Source organism: Eptesicus fuscus, chromosome 15, assembly GCF_027574615.1.
Source record: "Eptesicus fuscus isolate TK198812 chromosome 15, DD_ASM_mEF_20220401, whole genome shotgun sequence".
NCBI lineage: Eukaryota > Metazoa > Chordata > Mammalia > Chiroptera > Vespertilionidae > Eptesicus > Eptesicus fuscus.
Window position 1 is genome coordinate 38090975 of NC_072487.1, and position 21859 is coordinate 38112833.

The 21859-nt window shown below is 37.1% G+C and overlaps 1 protein-coding gene across 1 annotated transcript in view; it reads right to left on the reverse strand.

The window, feature by feature from the left end:
• The window catches only part of ALDH1A1 (aldehyde dehydrogenase 1 family member A1), a 65129-nt gene that overhangs the window by 3201 nt on the left and 40069 nt on the right, over window positions 1–21859 (reverse strand). The window contains exons 4-13 of the mRNA XM_008142074.3: window positions 19598–19738; window positions 17472–17601; window positions 15590–15651; window positions 14072–14200; window positions 12525–12638; window positions 11799–11901; window positions 11017–11201; window positions 7991–8155; window positions 5110–5267; window positions 2499–2573 (exon numbers count right to left, since the gene is read on the reverse strand). Of these exons, the coding sequence (XP_008140296.1) occupies window positions 2499–2573; window positions 5110–5267; window positions 7991–8155; window positions 11017–11201; window positions 11799–11901; window positions 12525–12638; window positions 14072–14200; window positions 15590–15651; window positions 17472–17601; window positions 19598–19738 (1262 nt within the window). The remainder of the gene's footprint in view (window positions 1–2498; window positions 2574–5109; window positions 5268–7990; window positions 8156–11016; window positions 11202–11798; window positions 11902–12524; window positions 12639–14071; window positions 14201–15589; window positions 15652–17471; window positions 17602–19597; window positions 19739–21859) is intronic.

Consider the following 21859-nt stretch of genomic DNA (forward strand, 5'->3'; position numbering starts at 1 on the left):
TATCAGTGCGAGTGCATGAACATGCAGTAGGGCAGTAGGTCATTTTACTCTCACACTCATCTTAACAGGAATGTCCACATCTCCATATTAAATGGGAGAAAACAGAGGCTCAAAACTTGTACAACTTGGAGCAGGCTGCAAGGCTGGCAAACAGTGGCGTCAGAATTCAAATGTAAGTTGGTTAATCTACAATTATGTTTCCTTTACTATGCCATGCACTTTTTTACGGGTTGATCTTTTGCCACTCTCTACCTCCTCAACAACATTCTAAAGTTGTTCATGGCTTTTCACTGCCCCACTAATAAGATGGAATCAAATTCTCTTGAATTCAAAACTTCCTAATCCATGTCCTATTTTACTCTGGACTCATACTTCCCAACTCCGTAAATCCCCAGCAGCCAACCAACACTAGCCCCTCAACATGCCACATGTAACATTCTGTTCGGAACTGCCTCTTCGCCACTTACTGAGTTCCTACACTTGTTTCATCCCCTAGATCAGTGGTCGGCAAACCGCGGCTCGTGAGCCACATGCGGCTCTTTGGCCCCTTGAGTGTTCTAACGCCACTTCTTCAAAATAGACTTACAGCCCAGGCTGAAAACCGACTTCTGTGCATGGGCCATGAAGTTTCAATCGCACTGTACATGTGCGCCCGCACGTGGTATTTTGTGGAAGAGCCACACTCAAGGGGCCAAAGAGCCTCATGTGGCTCGCGAGCCGTGGTTTGCCGACCACTGCCCTAGATCAAGTCCTATCTTTCTTTTCTGAGATCTCTTATTCTATCAACTATCCTTAAGTTTTTACTGAATTTCTACTAGTTACAACCATAGAATCTTAAACATGTAAAAGAGCTCACAGACCTTCTATTTTCTCCCACTCCTATCCCACCACAAATGCTGTCCTCCTTAGACAGATTAAAGTTGTTCGATGCCAGAAATGTTATACTCTGGTAGTGCCCCAATGTTCTGTCCTTCAATAATACTGTGCTCTGCACTTTAACTGCTTTACCTCCATTAGGTATGGACTCCCAATCTACTACAATTCATTTCATAGTATATGTAGGCTATTTTGCACTATATATCTTGTTACACATTCCTCCTGCCACCACAATTACATGAAGGATGGGACATGGTATCATGTTTCTGGGACTCCCTGGTCCTTATATACATACAAGTACTTAATTAATGTACATTGAGAAGGAGGTGAATAATTTTATCATTTCCTTCTTTCACCAGCTCTCCAAAGACTGTTGGTTCTTTGTAATGTTGCTGACTTATTTAAATGACAAAGTACATGCATTCATGACCTTTAGACACTGAGACTCACTTTTACTTGTTATTATCAAATGGGCAGCTTTACTATATTTGATTCCATAAGGTTTGTATATGATGTCTTTTTTTCTTTAAGACTTTTTTAAAATTTATTGCTAAATATAAAAAAATTTTAAAAAATGAAGTGGTTAAATTGCTTGAACAAAAGTAAGCAAACATATTGCCATTTTCTATGTGTACATTTAAAAAGTCTATACTTGTCTACATATTGTTTAAAAAGCAATTGAAGGTTTCTAAATGCATTTTTATATATATTCTCAGTTTAATCATGACTATAAAACATGTTTTCCTTTGCCCTGGCTGGTGTTGCTCAGTGGTTAGAGAGCATCAGCCTGCACACTGTAGGGTCACTGGTTCGATTCCTGGCCCTACATAAAGTGAGTGTGGGAGGCAACCAACCAATATGTCTCTCTCACATCCATGTTTCTCCTTTCTCTCCCTCCTACTCTTTATTTAAAACACAAAATCCAATGAGTAAAATATCCTTACGCCTTGGGTGAGGATTAAGAAAAGAACAAAATCCTTAGTCAAATTTTATTTTCAATTTAGATTTTAGTACCAAGAAAAACTCATTCAGGTAATTTAAAATTTTGGAGTCTACATCAGTAATAGTTCAATATTGAAAAAAATTTTTAAAAACACATTTTTAGAGGGAGAAGAAAGGTGAGGGAGAGATAGAAACATCGATCTACTGAGGATCGAGCCTGCAATCCAGGCACGTGTCCTGACCAGGAATCGAACCTGTGACCTCTTGGTGCATGGGTTGACGTTCAACCACTGGGCCACACCGGCTGGGCTGAAAATTTTTTTAGATAAAGGCACCCAATCTACTTAAGAGGTATTTTCAAATAATTACAGTATTCTTATATTTGCACACTTCTTACAATCACCAATTTGTAGTTTCCAGCTTCTTTGTGGGAATGTTTTCAATAACCAAAGTTAGGTCCCCTATGAATAGTAGGAGTTTACTAAGTTATATTTCCCTTCTGCCATTACCTTTTTTGTACTTACTGGGTAAACCCAGCATTTAAAAAGCTATTTGGCAGTATGAATCTCCAGGAAAGAACAGAGTCAAGTTTTAATTTAAGTAGTAGTCTATGGATTAATTCCCTGGGAGTGACAACTATTTTTATCAAGATAAGTATCTTAATAGAAGGTTATGCTTACAGTTCTCGTCCATTTCCAGACATCTTGAATCCACCAAAGGGACACTGGGCAGACACCATGCTATAGCAATTCACCCTGGAGAGAAAGAAAAAAGTATATTATAGATCATAATGAACCAATGAAATAACCCCTAAATCTGGAATTTTAGAAATTCAGTGAGTTCTTTAAGAATTCCATTGATTTCAATATAATATATTCATTGCAATAAGTATAAGTCAGCAATTTTCATCTCAAGGCATACATAAATTATTAAAATTCTATGGTACACCAAAACAAATAGGTATAATTCACTCACACTGGATGGTTGTTGTGTTGGCTTTTTTTTTTGGTTTGTTTTTGTTTTTTTGACAATCTAAGGGAAAAGAGGTAAGTGCCCCAGACTAAATAGTAAGGTATTGCATGTTTTAAAAATTCTTGTGGCACACTGGTTGAAAATCACTGGTATATGTATATATACAGCCTAGAAACATATACAAGGGTACAACTCAGCATGTGGATAGCCATTTGGGTAGGACATATGTTCCTCAGAAGTTGTAGTTTGAATTATAAAAGATAGAATAGCTTGTATGCCATAGGACAAAGACTTGCTAGAGACTGGAGTTTGTTGGCTGGGTTACTGCTGAAACTCAATAAGCTTTATAATTCTCCTGAGTTATGTGCTTAACAGGCTACAGTCAATTTTCTTTTGCAATGACAATATGTATCATGTTACTCAGTTCACTTTTTTTCATTAATTGGTTCAATAACTGCTTAAACTAAGGCTTTGGCAGGAGTTGGATTTCATTATTAACTGTTTACTCCTTGCCATGTTTCTGAACAAATATAATTACAAAAACATGAGTGATTAGAACTAAAGAAAAAATTACGATAAAAGATCAAGAAAAGGGGAAAAGTGGGAATGTAGTTATGCAGGACATGAGCAAATTGTTTAGCTTTGAATTTCCTGGCAGTCAAAGTGAACAGTAAAATTTAATTATCTACATGACTCTCATTAAACTTAAGAGGAAAACAATATTACTTAAAGGAGGAACAATGTTCTTTTAAAACACTTTTCCTCTCTTTATGCCATTATGATAGGTAAACAATAGTGTGACTTCTAGGTAAATTGTATTATGCTTGGAAGAGTTTGGTTATTAATTGATCCTGAGATAATACTTAGACATTTTTTCAGTTACAGCATTTGCTATCCATTTTTCAGAGTTCTTATCCAGCCTCTCTTCCTGGAAGATAGTTCTTTAAATAAACTTACATTTTCAAAAGACAACTTGTCTCAGCTTCGTTTAATTATTCTTTCAACTGCAAAATTGAATCATTAATTTGAAATTATGGGTAAAATCTCCAAAACTCTGGAATTCAGTAATTATCTGGAAAACACCAAGCAGTGACTATTTCTGGGACAATGCCAGAACATCATTGTGTTTTAAGATATACAGTAATAAGAATTTAGTCACCTCCGTTTTAATAGTAAAGAAATTTCTGACTGGGGATTCCCACGCCACTGTGTAGAATGATGTCATAATAAGCTTCCCAATCAGACAGGCATATAACATTGTGTGATTTCAAAAACCTGAAACTTGGTCTTTTTAAAAAAGCATTGGAAATGAAACTATGTTAGTGCTAGTAAACAGAGAACTGAGGAATACTGAGTTAGAGAAAATGTAAGTTCAAAATGATCAGCCTTGCCAATTGATTCTTTTTAAGATTCCTTCTTGTTATAATGGGAGGTGCTATGCCCACAAACTCTGGTTTTGCCCCTCAGAACCTGAGTAATAGTGAGAAAGTTATCTAGCTTCTCTAAGCATGTTTTCCCCTCTATAAAAAGGTCATGGTTACATTTAATAGGGTTGTTTCAAGGTGTAAGATGATGTATAGAATTGTACTTTACATGGTGCTAGATACATAGTGTAAGTCTTTAGTAAATGGAGATAATTTACTCATAATAGCAATGATGAATTTTATTAATAAATGTATCATGGGATAATTCTACATTAGTCACTAGTCATTATAGAAAGAATCAGGCTTTTGAGTAGTGGTCCTCTATCCTGGTTACACATGAGAATCATGTGAAATCTTTGAAAAGTACTCCTTAAATAAAAGAGCTATGCCCAGACTCAATCACAGAGAGGGATATAATTGGTAGGTCTAATGCACACAATCCTCACCACAAATCAGTGTCTGTATGTTGAATGTTCCTCAGACGAGTCTAATGCACAGCCAAGGTAGAGAACCACTGCTGTAGAGTTTGAAAATAGGTCTGAATTTCAGCTATCATTTATTGTGTGATCTTGATCAACTATTTAATCTTGCTAAGCTTTCATTTTTTTCACTGGTAAATTTAACATTCATAAGCAGCTGTAATGTAAAACAAAATAATGAATATAAGGAATGCAATGCAGTGCCTAGCATACATATTTGGGGCAAGCAATTTCAGGAGGCTGGAAGGAGTTAAAGAAAATATCCTTCCAAAATAGTAGAGGGTGTGTGTGTGTTTTGTTTTGTTTTTGGTAACAACTGTTTTTCCAGCAGGCTGTGCGATTCCAAATGAAAAGGTTAAAAGTGACCTATTAATATAGTTATCATTGAAAAGCCAGTGTTTATAGGTTTGACTTACCACACTGTTCCGGCCTGCAGAGCAGAGGAGACTGTTATGGCTTTATCAAGGTCTTTGGTGAAGATTCCTGCTGATAAGCCATAGAAAGTATTGTTTGCTCTCTTGATCACATCATCTAAAGATTTAAACTTCATGATCTGCTGAACTGGTCCAAATATCTACACCACAAGAAATGAATGAAATAAATCAAAGTAATAGGTTAAAACTAAGTATTTTAAATAATATAATTTTATGCCTTATAAATCATACTAAATTAAGATTTTGCTTCTCGTCTCATGTGTAAGAATCAAGATGATAGCTGCTGGAATGCTAGGTTAAAACGTGTTAAAAAAGATCTCTTTGTAACAAGATGGGATACAAATAAGGCATTATTCGTTTTCTAGAATTGGAATTAATCTTCCAAGAAATTAATGATTATGCTTGAAATCATTAACTACAGAGTTGCTTTTCCATTTGGGAATGTTTTAAATTTTCTCCCTAGTTTTCCTCATCTTCCAAGTAACTACATAAACAACAAGCCCAAGAAAGCAATGTTTGTTCTACTGGATTCATGAATAGGCAATGATTGATAGTAATGTTTTAAATATCAGTTTACCATCAATTAAAATAACTATTATATTGGTCTTAGATATTTTCATAATCAATCAAGTTAGGTGAAACATGAATTTTTGTTCAGATTCTACAATTCAGCCAAATCTTACTTAACTCACATACCAAACAGAATGATTAATTACTGCCAGAGCTTAAATCCTTATCCACTCCATACGAACCAAAGCATGAATTCATTGACAATGATTATAATCACAGCACAGGAAACAAATTCACAATTTGCTCCTTCTAGCCTGAACACTTTCACTTTTGCTGAACTCTCTAGTTAGTGCAGCCCAAACTCAACTCACTCTGTATCTTACCTCCTGGTAGGAGAAAAACAACTAGAGTTTCTCTTAAAATGTAAACTCCTATATTATTGTTCCATACACATATATTAAAAGTAAAGAGGGCTCCTCTGAGTGTTACCAGAATTTTCTCGGAAATGTCAATTAGAGAAGGCAAAAATCATAAAAGGATGGTTTTCTGATGTTCATCATTGCTCTAAGGGTAGGAGGGGGAAGCTATCATTCAGTAGAGGCTGCGTATAAATCTGAAGGTTATAAATCTAATGATATTGGCCTGTGAACCAGCTACTGTAATAGATGTGTTAATATCTTACATAATTTTAATTGAACACAGCATATGGCCCCAGGCTCCTACTTTTATATATATTGATTTCAGAGAGGAAGGGAGAGGGAGAGGTAGAAACATCAATGATGAAAGAGAATCTTTAATTGGCTGCCTCCTACAGGATTAAGGATCTAGTCCACAACTGGGCATATGTCCTGACTGGAAATTGAACCGTGACCTCCTGGTTCATAGGTCAACGCTCAACCACTGAGCACCACGGCCTGGCCAGGCTCTTACTTTGAAGTAACACACAAGCTATTCTACCATGAATATTGTAGGAACATAATACATGCTTGAAGTTGTTTTTTTTCCTAGTTCTATCTGCTGTTAACCAAGATGAGCAAGAATGACAGATCTAATAAGACAAATATTTGAAGTCAGCAAATGCAAGTTATAATTCAGTGGAGGGCTGAACTGATGTGGAGGAAAAAAGTTGTTTGATTATCCATATGCATTTGTGTTTTTTTTGTTTTTCCTATTTCTTATTTGCAGATCGGAAATGGTTCCCCCTAATTTGATGACATTTTGGGAAAGAAAATAGATTCTCTGTCATTTCATAAACTTGAAATAAACATTTATTGAATGAACAGAATATGAAAAAAATACAGAGAATTTGGACCACTCATATATGGCTAATGGGAATGTGAAATCTATCAGCCACTCTGGAAAACAGTTTGGAAGTTTCTTAAAAAAACTGCATTTATCATATGACTTAGCTATTGTCCTCCTGGGCATTTATACCAGAGAAATGAAGACTTAGTTCACACAAAAACCTATACACCAATGTTTGTAGCAGCATTATCCATAGAAGTCCCAAATTGGAAACAACCCAAAAGTTCTTCAATGGGTGAATGGTTAAACTGTGGTACATCATACTATGGACTACTACTCCGCAATAAAAAGGAAAGACTATTCTTACATGCAACAACCTAGATGAACCTATATAGAGAGAATTGTGTTGAGTGAAAAAAAGTGAATCCCAAAATGTTACATGAAGTATGATTTCACTTGTTTAACATTCTTGTAATGACAAAATTACAGAACTAGGGAATAGATTTGTGGTTAAGGGAAAGCCAAGGTTGGGTAGAAGGGACATGGATTAGGCTATTAAATGGAAGCATGAAGGTGTCATGTGGTGATGAAATGTGGTTCTGTGTCTTGACTGTTTCAATGTCAACATACTTGCTGTGATACTATCGTTTTGCAAGATGTTAACCATTGAAGGAAACTGGATAAAGAGTACATGGATTTTTCTGTATTCCTCCTTACTACAGCAACTAAATCTAAAATTATCTCAAAATAAAAAGCTCAAGTAAAAAACTGCATATAATTTTATCCTTTTCAAATAATTTCTTTCCAAAGGAGAAAAAGCAACATTAAAGAGACAGTTTTCTTTTCTATTACTTTAAGTCTGTGAAGGGAGCACCTAGAAATTTTTCAGCATTCTGATCTGTATTTGGCTCAATATTGTTGGCCTGCCCAATGAATTCCTCACTGTTTTTACTCTTGATCACAACTTTAAACCTTTATCAATAACAGAAATAAAAAGTAACATTCACTGAGAAAGATGTTCAGAGAGAGAATTTTCAAGGGACCCTGTGTACACACACGCAGACAAAATGTGGCAATAGAGGGAACAGAGCAGAATGAAACCATTTACCTCCTCTTTGGCAATGCGCATCTCATCTGTAACATTAGAGAAAACCGTGGGCTGGATAAAGTAGCCTTTATTCCCCCAGGGGCCTCCACCGCATTCCAGCTTGGCCCCTTCTTTCTTCCCACTCTCGATGAGGTCAAGTATTTTTTCATATTGTTCCTTATCAATCTGTTTGAAAAATACCACATGAAAAGGAAAAGAAACTTAGCAACTTGTAAAGAAAATATATTGTGTGGCCTGTTACGGAGGGCTTCAGAATGCTATTGTTAAGTCAGACAATCAACACAGTGGACAGAGGCTCAGATTCATTCCCTGGGTGTATTTTATTTTCATCTGACTTTTGAAGACATTTTTGATGCTATTTCCATGTACCTTGAAGATAGAGATTTGTATTTAGTATTTTTTTTTTTTACAGTTGTATGAGAAAAGCCTATTGGCACTGCAAGCACACGACTCATTTTTTTTTTCCACACGAAGAAATGCCTGTTAATAATCAAGCACACTGGAAACTATAGTCCTAACTGAAATAAAAAGAGTGATAGTAGGAAAAAAGAACTTTGTTACTGGGTTGAATTAGAGATAGCAGTTGGAAAGAAGATGCTACGGGACTTTAGGAGGACTCCTGGACCTCTGTCTGGTTCTCATTCCTCATGGCTGGGTCTATGCTGACCACAGCCTGGACATCCTTCCCAGTTCAGGTCCCCTGGGGTAAATGTAAGTCTGGTTTTAATTTCTGGCCGATTCTGATTGTTGTCATTCCCACTTCATTAAATGGGCCACATCTAAACATGGAACAAAAATCACAGAACTTTAATGGTTTGTTAAATAATATTTTTAATAGCAGAAAAATGAGTGCAGAGTTTTGTCTGGGAATACCTCCCCTTCACGCACTAGAATTGGTGCCACCTGTTGCCTCAATTCCTATGTTGGGACATTGAAGGGTTGGGTGACTCCTAGACTCCAAACCACTAGTGAAGACTGTTTTGTCTCAGGTGTGGCTGAGGTGAAGTTTTAAAGGGAAATCTTCGGAGATCAAGGAGTTAAGGTGAGTTATCAGGCTAACTTGTCTTTTCTCACTACTTAAAAAAAAAATGTTCTTTATTTTCTTGATTCTGAAATCTCCTCCATCTTCCAAGGCCCAATAAAAGGTTTTATAAAGTTCTAACTGCACACAACCCAGCAACCATAGCCAATTAGATTAAATGCTATTTGAAAGTGGAAACCATGTTCTAAGATTGGCACAACATTCTGTACAATGTTGCTCAGTGTTCCTCAGTGCACAATATTTAATTGAATATTCCAAAAACAAAATGTTTCTTCATTTCCATCAGATAAATGAAGCTGTAGTATTGGTTTAATAAGAGGTAATATTTAAATTACTATATAATATTTAATACAACCAGGCTAAGAGGTCAGGTTAGGTATCTGTGCCTGGCCAAGATATTCTGTTAATAAATAGTCAAAGATCCATGCACTTTCATACAAAGCTTCTCTGGCCTATTCCAATACATTGATCTGACTATGCCTCCAAAAATTATTTTTTTAAAATCTCATGATGTAGCTTTGGTGACAATTCAATCCCTACTTATGCACTGGCATATAGAGGCTAAAGAATTATTTGTTAGAAAACTAATATGGTCACTAACTTCTAAAAATACAGGAATTTATATTTTAATGTATTGTTACTGACAATATGGTCAGACAACCAGCACTATGTTATGGCAAAATGTGACTCCAAAATAAATACAAAGTATAAAGGGATAATACTAAGCTACTTATTACCTTATTTGCCAGTTATTTTCGAGCTTTTATGTGTCTGAATATTTGGCATTGCATAACTAATATTTTCCTACTAGGATATCTTGCATGAATAGGAAACTGCAAGACAGCCTTTTAATGTATCTCAGCTATAAACTTTATGAGGTTGGGTAGCATAATCTGCTTCTTTTGGCATTGCCAGGTACCTGTCCCAGGGTTTTGCTGATAAGTTGGGGTTAATCAAATTTATCTTTGGCTTAGTAAGTCAATAACAGTGTTTTCCTCCCCAAATCAACAGTGTGAAACAGTATATATGAATACTGTGAAAGAATAGAGCCTCTGAGCTTAATGTGTAGTCTCCAGAGCAGGATTTCTCAACAGTGGCCCTACTGACATTTGGGCCAGAAAAGTCTGTGATGTGGGGCTCTCCTGTGCATTGTAAGATGTTAAGTAACATCTCTGGCTTCTACCCAGTAGATGACAGTAGAACCACTCCTTGCCTCTAGTTGTGACAACTGAAAATATCTCAAACAATACCAGTTGTCTCTTAGGTGGGCAGGGGGCGAAATTCTCTGTTCTAGATTAAGATCCCAAAGGGCAGGAGTAAGTTTAGAACCAAAGGTCCAGGAGCTTCCGTAACAGACAATCAACAAAGAACTGGGCAAGGAAGAGAGAAAAGTCACCTTTGGATAAGAGGAAGAGTAAAGAAAGGGACACTCTTATTGGTACTGGTTCTAGGAAGACAGAAGAAAAGGGGAACCCTAGAGGAGTGACTGGCTTTTAACTACTAAGATGAGAAGTTTGCTACAAACCCAGGAACTCAAGACCTTTTAGGACATTGGTGTCACCATTAGAGCAGCTGAAAGCATTGGAGAGAATTTAGAAAATGTGCTGGGTGCCTCTCTCTGTGGGATGGAAGCTGAGACAAAGGATTGATTCTGAGGAAGAACTAAGTGATATAATTGTTTAAGAAATTCCAAGTGGACAGGAAACTGTATATAGAAATCAAGAGGCGTGCAGATGGAAGAAAACAAGAAATTTATATCATTTGTTATTTTCCCTCACATCTTTAATTCCCAACATGACTGTTAAACTCTTAGATGTAAACATTGTTGGGAGTTAGATGAATTGTTTTTTAAGTCACACAGTTATACTATTGTCACCTAGGAAGATACATATCTGGGAAGTAATGCTATTCAATAAAACTAGGCCTAAAGAGGACACTTTATCTTGTCCCCCTGAAAAGGCTATTCCTTCATTTATACACTCACCTGAGGGCCTTGATTGACTCCTGGGGTCAGAGGATTTCCAAGAACATACTTTTTAGCCCGCTCAACACTCCTTCGAACAAACTCATCATAAATTGATTCTTCCACAAAAAGCCGGGATGCAGCTATACAACATTGGCCCTGGTGGTAGAATAACCCACGGTGTGCAAATTCAACAGCATTGTCCACTGCAAAGAAGACATTCATGTTAAAGAAGAGATATTTTCTAAAGGTGATACATTTTTATACACCTTTCTTAAAGGCAATACGGTGTTACAGAAAAATCATGAGTCATGTAGTCATATATTGATTCAATATACTCCACCTCTTATCAGCCAGGTGACAAATTAACCTTTCTAATCCTTTCTGATTCTGAAATGACAACAACAAATAGTAGAATCCGAATAAATGTGGTTGTTGGCCTTAGTCCAATATCTCTGAGGGTATCTCACTCTTTTTAATGTGATGCTAATATTTAAAGGTATGGAATTTAAAAAAACATATTGTGGCTCCGAAATGTAAAACCGTTAGTTCATCTAGAGTTCAGCTGGGAGAATCGTAAACTATTCCCAACCAGAAAGAAAGAGGGTCTCTGTTAGACTTACCTAGAGTTATCACGTTAGGACAAGTTAAGAGATTTTTCAAGAGTAATTCTGGACTCTGATTAAGGCCTTACACTTTGACGTTAGAAGCAAACCCCTTTGTAAATTTCAAGTTCACTGGATGACATTACCAGACACCAGAAAGGATGAAGAGTGAAAAGGTAACAAGTGGCTTCTACTCACTGTCTGCGTCAGCAAACACAATGCAAGGGCTCTTTCCGCCAAGCTCCAGGGTCACCCTCTTCAGATTGCTTTTCCCTGCAGCTTCTTTGATCATTTTGCCAACCTGAAATGGAGCGTTACAAAAGAGGAGGCTTACCCTGCTCTCATGAAGGCAGGCTTTTTTAGCATTTTACATTTATATGGCTGGGGCCCTGTTCTTTAACCTTCTAGAAGGCCCACCTGGAGCCAGAGAGGCAGAAAAGTTAGGCTGGGCCCGTAACAACATCCAGGGAAGCTGAGCTGCTGGCCTTTCAAAATGTTCATGGGACAGAGAGCCCCAAATAAGGAGCTAAGGGGGAGACTCTGCTGTTTAAGTTTTATAATCTACAGGGTAAAATTACATTTTTTCATACAAATCATTGTAGCCTGATTTATATTTTCTATCATAAACTGGACCTAACCATACGCCAAGGTCTAACTGGTCATATTTCTCATCAGGGAGAGGAATGAGCCCACTGAAAACAGCTCACTCCAGTCCTTCTGAGTTGGTAATAGGTATTTCGTTTCATCTCAACCACATCTGCTTATGTTCTATAAACATGCTTGAAGGTTAGAATAAGGAACAAATCATTAAAAAAGAACTTTTGTTTTAAGGAAATGTCGGCTTAAAAACAGTTACATAAAACACACTTCTGACAGCTGGAGATGCAGACCTTCTTAACGACTGGCCTAAGGAAATGATGTTACCTCTGTAGATCCAGTGAAGGCCACTTTGTCTACATCCATGTGAGAAGAAATGGCAGCCCCTGCAGTCGGCCCATACCCGGGGACAATATTCACAACTCCAGGAGGAAACCCTGCCTGAAAGGTGCAAAGTAAAACAGTTATGACAGAAATGAGAAGAACATGGGATCGAAGCTGCCACTCTGTGTTAACTTTATGAGCTTCCATATCAAACAAGATTCACTTAAGTGGTTTCACTATTATTATTTCATTTGTTAGCCCACTAAAATAACCTCAAGGGTTGGTTGCATTGTTGAGGGAACATTTCTTCTCAGGGTAAGTCCATGGTTGACTTTTATAGATCATTGCTCCAATGATGGCTGTCTCAAATTGCATAAGAGCAATACAAAAGGATAGTCTGTATAGAAGTGTCTGGTAAATTACTCACATAGAAGGAAAGCAAAAATAAGAAGCTAAAGGGATCCCACATTTTAGTTTCTACCTGTTGATTGTTCAGGGCATAACAACTGGGTTACAAATTCCCATTGGCATTATGTGATCAGTACAATGTTAGATAAGAACTATCATCCACTCATGGTTAAGGTTCACAGATTGATTTTATTCCTAGTTAAATAATTACCAGGTAGAAAACAGTGTTGCAACTGACATGGGCACATTAAAATTTTGTGTTATATATATCACAATGCCTCATTTGCTTTAAATTTTATTTTTCAATTAAGTTTACATTCAATATTATTTTGTATTAGTTTCAAGTGTACAGCATAATGATTAGGTAATCATATACATTACAAAGTGATCCCCTGGTATTTCAAGTACCCATGGCACCATACAATTATTGCAATATTATTGACTATATTCCCTATGCTGTGCTGTACATCCCTGAAACTGTTTTTCAATTACTAATCTGTATTTCTTAATCCCTTCACCTTATTTTCACTGAGTTCCTCAACCCTTCATCTGCTTTCTCTTTTCACTTTTTAAAATTTGAAGTGAAGAGTCTTTTTAAAATATGGGTTCAGTATTCCTAAATTTATGTTTCTAGTGTTCAAGAAGGTACATTTAGAGGAAGCCACAATAGAAAAGAGAATGTCAACAGATCCCCTAGTGAATAGATGTGTTTAAAAATAATGTGGCTCAAGCATTTTGGCACAGAGGCCTCCAACCTGCGGATGAACTATTTAGACAATTTGCAGAAACTCCAGACCATTAATGGCAGTTAAAAACCAATGTGAATTTCAACATTTTAATGAAAATTGTATCAATTTTAATATGAATTTCCCTTCATGAGAGTTGGGATAAGAAACAAAAAAGTGAGCATGAGGCGACTGCTTGACATGAAGCCTCTGAGTCTGGCCCCCTGTCTCCCTTTGGGCAGAGGTTCATTTTGGTTGACTGCCCGCGGAGCTCCCAGCTGGCGGCCATGCTAAATGTGTCTGCACTGGACAGGAGCCATTGGCAAGTAATGCAGTTTACAGTAGCAGCAAATGAGGTCTTCCTATTGTAAGGCAGGACTCCTGAGTCTTGTGCATATTTTGATTTAGGAGACTTACCTCTTTTATTAAAGATGCCACGTGAAGAGCAGTGAGAGGAGTTTGCTCTGCCGGTTTGACAACCACTGTGTTTCCACAGCTGAGGGCAGGCCCTATTTTCCAAATGAACATAACCAACGGGAAATTCCACTAGAAGGCAATAGGAAACAATAGAGTCTTTGAATTGCTGAAAGTCACACTCACTAATCTGACTTCTACATTATACACTTCCTGTAGATGTTAAATAATAATTGTAGTAGGTTTGTTTAATCATCAGGAGTATTCTGACTAAATTATTTGCTGAACGCAACTCATAAATGCTAAGAAGGTCGGAAGAAACTGGACACAGAAGAGGAGCAAGAGGGGGCCACAACATATCAAGTGCTGTTATCCTGAGCTTTTTCTACCAGGAGAAAAAAACAAAACACCAATGCATGGTTTGGAAATCAAGCATTACTACTAAACATATTATAAGTTATATGTAAGTGTTTAAAAATGTGATTATTCCTCTGTCTGTATGCAGATCATCTATTATAACTATTTACCCAATAACATTAATTAGTAGCATTTATTTCTAAGACAAATATCTTGTTCAAGACAAAGCAGTTTAGGGTCTGAAGGCTGAGAGCTTGGTTCACATCTTAGTTCAACCACCAACCGGCCATGTGAATTCAGATGAGTTGCATGCTCTCTCAGCATGAGTTCATCATCTATACATGTTGATACAAGTCTTCTCTATCTCAGAAAGTTGTCCTGGAGATTCATGGAGAAAGTGGGCCAAATACTTAACACAGTGACTGGTTCATCATTAGCTATTAGTTGTATTTGAGATTGTGTTGTTTTATGGATTTTATTGGAATTTTTGAACTAAGAAGAAATTTCACTCAAAATGTTGATACGTATACATTTCAATCTCATTGAAGCAGAAGATAAGTCATTGCTACTTCCTCCTCTAGGAACTTTGGAGCATTTTACCATTGTTTTATTTGGCCTTTTAAAATATGACAGTTAAAATGCAATCTAATTAGATAGTTTCCTATTTGTGGGGCTTAAAAGAAAATGTTCATAATTCTGCTTTGAAATACTACTTTCTCAGGAATTTGAAGTATCAAAGCTTCTTATGTAAAGTGAGGCTATATTCCATACAGTGCTCCGATAGTTTCTTCCATTTTAACTTAAAAAATTCACTCAGGATTTGAAGAGAGTATATAATGCTGCTTTTTAAAAACAGAGTCTCAAAAAGAGTATACCCAGCATTTTAAAAACAAACCATTGAGTAAAAGGTCAAGTTTGTTGATGCTGTAATACTGAAACACACTCAAGAGATATGCAGGATATAGATAGATTTCTGGATTATGTAATTCATTTTCAAGGAATTCAGTCACAGGGAGATACAAGTTCAACAGTTACTACATTTGTCACACATTTGGCAAACATCTAAGCATCCATTTGTGCTGGAGAAAGCCTCATTACCAAATGAAATACAATTAGAACTCATTTTCTTTTTAAGATTGAAAATTAAATAGGAGACCAACTTACGGGAATGATTTGGCCACACACACCAATAGGCTCATGTCTTGTGTAAGTAAAAAAGTCTCCATCTAGAAAATAAAACACATCATCATTTATATATAATGTGACTGACATTGATGAAATGGTAATTTGGGGCTGATGTGGGAGAAGGTATAGACAGCAATAAATATTATAGACAGCAATAATAAAACAAGAAGATATCTCCAACTATTTGCAAAATAAAAATTTGAGCTATCAAATAGCAACTTTTAAAATTAAATCTTTATTACTGAAAGCATTCCATATGTCTCCCCTTTTCCCCCCATTGACCCCTACTAGCCTGCCCCCACCCCCCACCCCAGGCCTTCACACCCCTATTATCTGTATCCATGGGTTATGCATACATGCATACAAGTTCTTTGATCTTTTCCCACCCCTGCCTTACCCCTCTGAGGTTCTACAGTCTGTTCTATGCTCCTATGTCTCAGGATCTATTTTTCCAGCAGTTTATTTTGTACATTAGATTCCACATTTGAGTCTTACATAGCAATTTGAAATGAGAGAAACCATAAAACTGAATTAGGCCAAAGCCAAAATGCAAAATTGGAAAAGATCTGAAAGACAATTCTTGCTCTCACCATGCAGGAGGGCTGTTTTCTAAAGCATCCTTATTCTCCAAGTTTCCTTTCTTTCATAAGAAAGGAAATAAAAGGCATGTGACTAAGAAAAGGACTATTAAAGTTCTGTTTCTGGAAGCTCTAAGTTCTACCAGCAATGATGGAAAAATTTTTAAGAAATATAATTTAAACAATAGTAAAATTGAAAAGCAGCAGAATTTAAAAAAAAAAAAATCTCAAGAGCAACCAATAAGTCTTTCCTACTGGCATGTCCTATTTTTTTTTTTTTTTTTGCCTTCCAAACAATAAAAGCAAACTCTCTTAATCCATGAAAAAAAAAAATGTCCAAAGTACATTTCTTTTCAATCTGGACTTGACTGCTTTATATGCCTCTGAGTTTGATGTGGTTGTCCTGAGGTTAAACTGTGCTGTGTATTCTTTGGCCTTGTTCCCACAAAATCTTCCTGGCTATCATAGCAAGAAGGCTCCTTATCAAAAGCTATTGGTACTTTAACTGACTTCTCCCATTTTGTCAAAGGGTTAAGTAAGAGTTTCTAAAATAGCCACATTTCTTGGTATCACCAGGCTTTCACTCTCCCCTTTTAACTTCCTGGCTCTCACTTCTAACCTGCTGGATGCTCTAATTACATTGGAAATGCCCATCAGGGCCAGCCCTGGAGGGCGCTGTATTTCTATAGTCAGTAAGTTTATATGAATCAACTTCTACCCATAATGTCTTCCAAAATGATGCTTTTTAAATATTCCTAATAAAATACTAACGCACAAAATATTCACTCGCACAAATTCTCAAAAAAGGCTATAAAAACAGTCCCATGTGTGAACTGGTTTGTTTAATTAACCTGATGTAACTAAGCTAAGTGAGACCAGGCACAGATGATCATAAGTGACTCACACATGATATGCAAAGTGGCTTAAATAATTACAATTTAGAAAGGGTCTAAGTGCCTCTAGGAATAACCTACAAAAATAATTTCAGTGGCCCTCTTTGAAAAGTTTGGACCCTTAGAAAGAAAATTGCCTTAAGTCAGTAATTCAAGCATAATAATGTTCTCACTTTAATATTTTCTAAAATATCTATAGTATTATCTTCTGCATGGATTATGCTGAAACAATTTTAAAAGCCAAATGATGAATTGTAGCTGAACTTCCAGGTTCAGAACTGCATTGTCTCAAAGTCGGGAAGACAATAATTTTGCCTTATTTGGTTGACATCTTTAAAGGGAGTGTTTGGAATTATTCAGCTCTACAGTAATCTCCTCAGAGCTACTTACCAATAGGTATTGTGCGGCCCTGGATCTTGTCAGCCCACCCTGCACAGTAGCGCAATGTCTTTATGCAGCCTCCTAAATCCATCAGATATGCACTGGAAAATAGTTTTCCACCATTCATTGCCTCCATTGTCTGAAAAAAAAAAAAAAGATCAAACCTCAAATCTAGACTTCCGTAAATTTTTAGATTAAAAATACATAGTTAATATTTTGAATAATGATGCGCTAGTAAATTCTGGAAATAGAAGTCATCTTGTTTACTAGTAACCTCCTTAAAAAGAAGACTGAAAAAGGAGGTAAGATGACTTGCTTTGATTTGCTTAAGGTCACATAGCAAGATCTAGATAGAAAGGTTAGTAAGATTCTGGTTTCTAAACCCTAGTGCTCCTTCTGTCCCATTCTGAATGTCCTCCAACTCACCAGCTTTCTAGGAAGTGGTCACAATTTGATACACACACAACCAGTCTCCTTAGACAGTTCAGGGTTCCAACAAGACTTCACTTGTATAATACAAATGTGGCTGACAATTTAGTGTCAGTGGTTATTGGTAAAGTTTCAATATTTATTTTTAATTTTTGCATTCCATCTGGATAGAAGCAATCAATTCACACAAAGTTAAGAGGTCCTTGGATCTTTCATCTATGAGTTTCTTCAGAATTTTTTGTTGATTTTCAGAGAGAGGAATGGAAAGGGAGAGAGAGGTAGAACCATCAATGATGAGAGAGAATCATCAATCGACTGCCTCCTGCATGCCCCACATTGGGGATCGAGGCACAATCCGGCCACGTGCCCTGACAGAATTGAACCATGACCTCCTGGTTCATGGGTCCATGTTCAACCACTGAACCACACTGGCCGGGCTCATAATTATTGTTTGAATGGTCAGGCTGTAAAGTTCAACATTTTCTAGTCTAGTGTCCTAGCATTATGGGATGACCTCTCTCCTCTTTTCCTCCCTTCCTTTGGAATTTAATGTTCTCTGGGGCAGGAAAGTACAGGTGATAAGCTATTAAAGCTTCTCCTCATATATAATCTGTCTCTGCCTTATATTGCACACCATCTCAAAATTCAATTACACATGACTTTTGTATGCCTATTCTATTTTCCCCCTGAAGATCTTATGATGAGGAAAACAGTCAACTCTCTATAATCCACATATCAGATAATTTAGAGAAGCCAATTTTGGCAAATTCTTTCCTCCTACAGGACATTTTGGTTAATGTAGTTTTATTTTATATAGCTTCTAATTGCATAGTTTTATATATTCTGAATCTTTGAGTAATAAATTGTGTTTTGAGGAACTATACTTGCTAAAGTTGACTTTTTAAACAAATGTAGGCCTCTTTGTTACTGTTAGTTAAGAGTCTAAAAGTAATAAATATTTACTCTGGAACCTGATGTTGTATTGGTTTCTGTTAAATTGGCTTCACTGTAACACCCAATTGAGAAGAAAATGAGGAAGTAATCACCCCCATCCATTTTATGTGCTTACTCATCTAACTGTTAAAATGTTTTTTAAAAAGTAGTATACATAAAATAATTTTTATAAACACACGAATAATTGGATTTTTTCTTTATTCCTCACCTTTTCGCCTGTAAAAAAAACACATAATTTAATCAAGACCATTGTAAGCACATTCATTTCAGGAAGGGAAAAGGGGGCCATTTATTAAGTGTCTTGGAGGGCTAGATTAAGGAAAAATAAGATTTAGGAATATTTTAGGCACCTTTAAAAAACTCTATAAGATTTTCTACTCAAAGAGGTCAGTGGTCAAATAAGTTAGAGAAATACAGTATATTTTTCCAGGATATCCACATACATGGTAATTGTTAATCACTCAGAAATTCCAGAGTGAAGGAAAGAAATTTGTTTAATTTGGTTTAACTCGGGGTTTGCCAAAGTTTAGACTGTAGAATCTACTCTTGGAGTAGAAGTTAACATCATCCAGAACCAGAGTACAGATTTCTATCTAAAAACAGACTCAATGGTAATGTTCCTATATAAGAGCTGGTAGATAAAGTCTCTTTGATTTCTTTGTAGAGAGCATGTAGTGATCACCAAAATCAAAACAACTTGCAATCCAAACAATGAATGCTTTCACTAGCTGCCTGGTTTGGTTAGTACTCACTGCCAGCAGCAGACGATCTCTTTCAATTAAGTCCGCCAATTTGTACAGTAGCCGTCCCCTGTCTGAAGCATCCATAGTACGCCAGGGAGAGCCAATCTGAAAAGCCTGTCGTGCGGCCTTCACTGCTTTGTTAACATCCTCCTGCAAGTCAAAGGCAATTCAATTCAGTAGGTTAAACATATTAGCAAATCTGGTGGCAATCTATATATATAAAAGCCTAAGCGACTGTTCGGCTGTTTGACTGGTAGCTATGATGCTCACTGGCCATCATGGGCAGACGCTCAATGCACAGGCATGGAAACATGGAACAGACTGATGAATTTCAAGGGGGAGGGGGGAAGGGGGAGGGCAGGAAGAGATTAACCAAAGATCTTATATGCATACTAGAGGCCCAGTGCATGGATTCATGCACTGGTGGGGCCCCTCGGCCTGGCTTGTGGGGATCAGGCCAAAACCGGCAGTCTGACATCCCCCTAGGGGTCCCGGATTGTGAGAGGGTGCCAGGCCGAGGACCCCATTGGTGCATGAATCCATGCACTGGGCCTCTAGTAAGCCTATAAAACAGACTAAGGTGCCTCACAAGCAGCCCCAGAGTGTCTTCATCAGCTCAAAGTCTATCACATTGTATCAACACAACTACTGTACATTGGGATTACACCTGCTGCCTGATCTTTAGAATGACGAGTTCCCCACACATAGTTCATGCTTGATTTTGTAGGGCATAAATATTATAATATTTTAAGAGTTGCTCTCATTTGAGTACTTGCCCTTTGTCAAGGAAGGTTCTAATTACCTCACACATATTAACTCATTTCATTCTCAATAATTTTATGAAACAAATATGTTCCCCATTTGACAGATGAAGAAACTGAAGCAAATAGAGAGGTGCCCAAGGTGAATAGTTGAAAGTGGCCAAACCGAGTTTTACACGGAGCCTGACTGTAGAGCCTTTGCTCTTCACAACGTCTTTATAGTGCTGTGGTGACTTGGTTACCCAGGGCTCCAGGAAAAGTTCAAGGTCTAAAATGGTGATTATCCTCTTTAATCTCCGGGACGCTACGGTCTGTGCATTCTCTCATGAAGAACCTATTAAACCAGGGGTGGGGAACCTTTTTTTCTGCCAAGGGCCATTTGCATATTTATAACATCATTTGCAGGCCATACAAAATTACCAACTTAAAAATGAGCCTGCTATATTTGGTCAAACATTTAATTAACTCACCCCTAATGCCTTGACAGGGCCAGACCAAATGATTTTGAGGGCCTAATAAGCCCCTGGGCCAGACATTCCCCAACCCTGTATTGAAGGGTGAATAAGAACTTTCGTTTGCTGTTGAAGAGAAAATTTTATAAACATATTGCTCATTCCTTTTGTGCAGCGGAAAAAAGGCGTCCGGGCATACAGGTAGTGAAAATGGCACAGAGAGGGTCTGCATGTGACAACTGCTCATTTCCCCCTCTCATTTCCCAGCTGGGTACAAAAAGATCCTTTTGAATCCCTAAGTATGTAAATAGTCAATTTCTTTTCTTTCTTTCTCTTTCTCTTCCTCTCGCTCTCCCTCCCCCCTCTCTCTTTCTTTTTGAAAACAAAACAAAAAAAAATTGCATTACTTCAAGTAAAAGTCAAATAAGTAACGCCACACCCAGTTTAGCCTCCTTGCCTTCACCCACATTGCCTTCACTTTCATTCTTTTTTCTGACCTGGGTTTAATATTCCTGTTCCTTCCTAGTCCACCTCGTTAAACACTTTTCCGCGGCCACTCCATTCCCTACAGATTCCGGTTCATACCTCTTCTGAGCTTCTACCAGAATATACAAATTACAAAAGTCTCCACCTCTGCCATTATTACTTCATGTGTTTTTTTTCTTTTCTTTTCTCCATCAAACCAGTTGTAAACACCTTAAAAACATAGATTGTTTTTTCCCTTTTTTTTTTTTTTTTTTTTGTATACAGGTCTGGCCACTACATGGAGCTATAAGCTCCACAATCATAGCTATGTTCCCGGCCCACAGGTTGCATCTTTCCGCAGGAGACATAATTTTTTGAGAATCTGAGGGGAAAAATTATTCTACATTAAAATTTATTTATTAATTTTAGAGAGAGAAGTAATCGATTTGTTGTTTTACTTATTTATGCATTTATTGGTTGATGGTTGAATATGCCCTGACTGGGAATTGAACCCACAACCTTCGTGTATAAGGATGACGCTCTCCCCAACTCAGAAACCTGGCCAGGGCCCTATTCTACATTTTTTAAAGTTT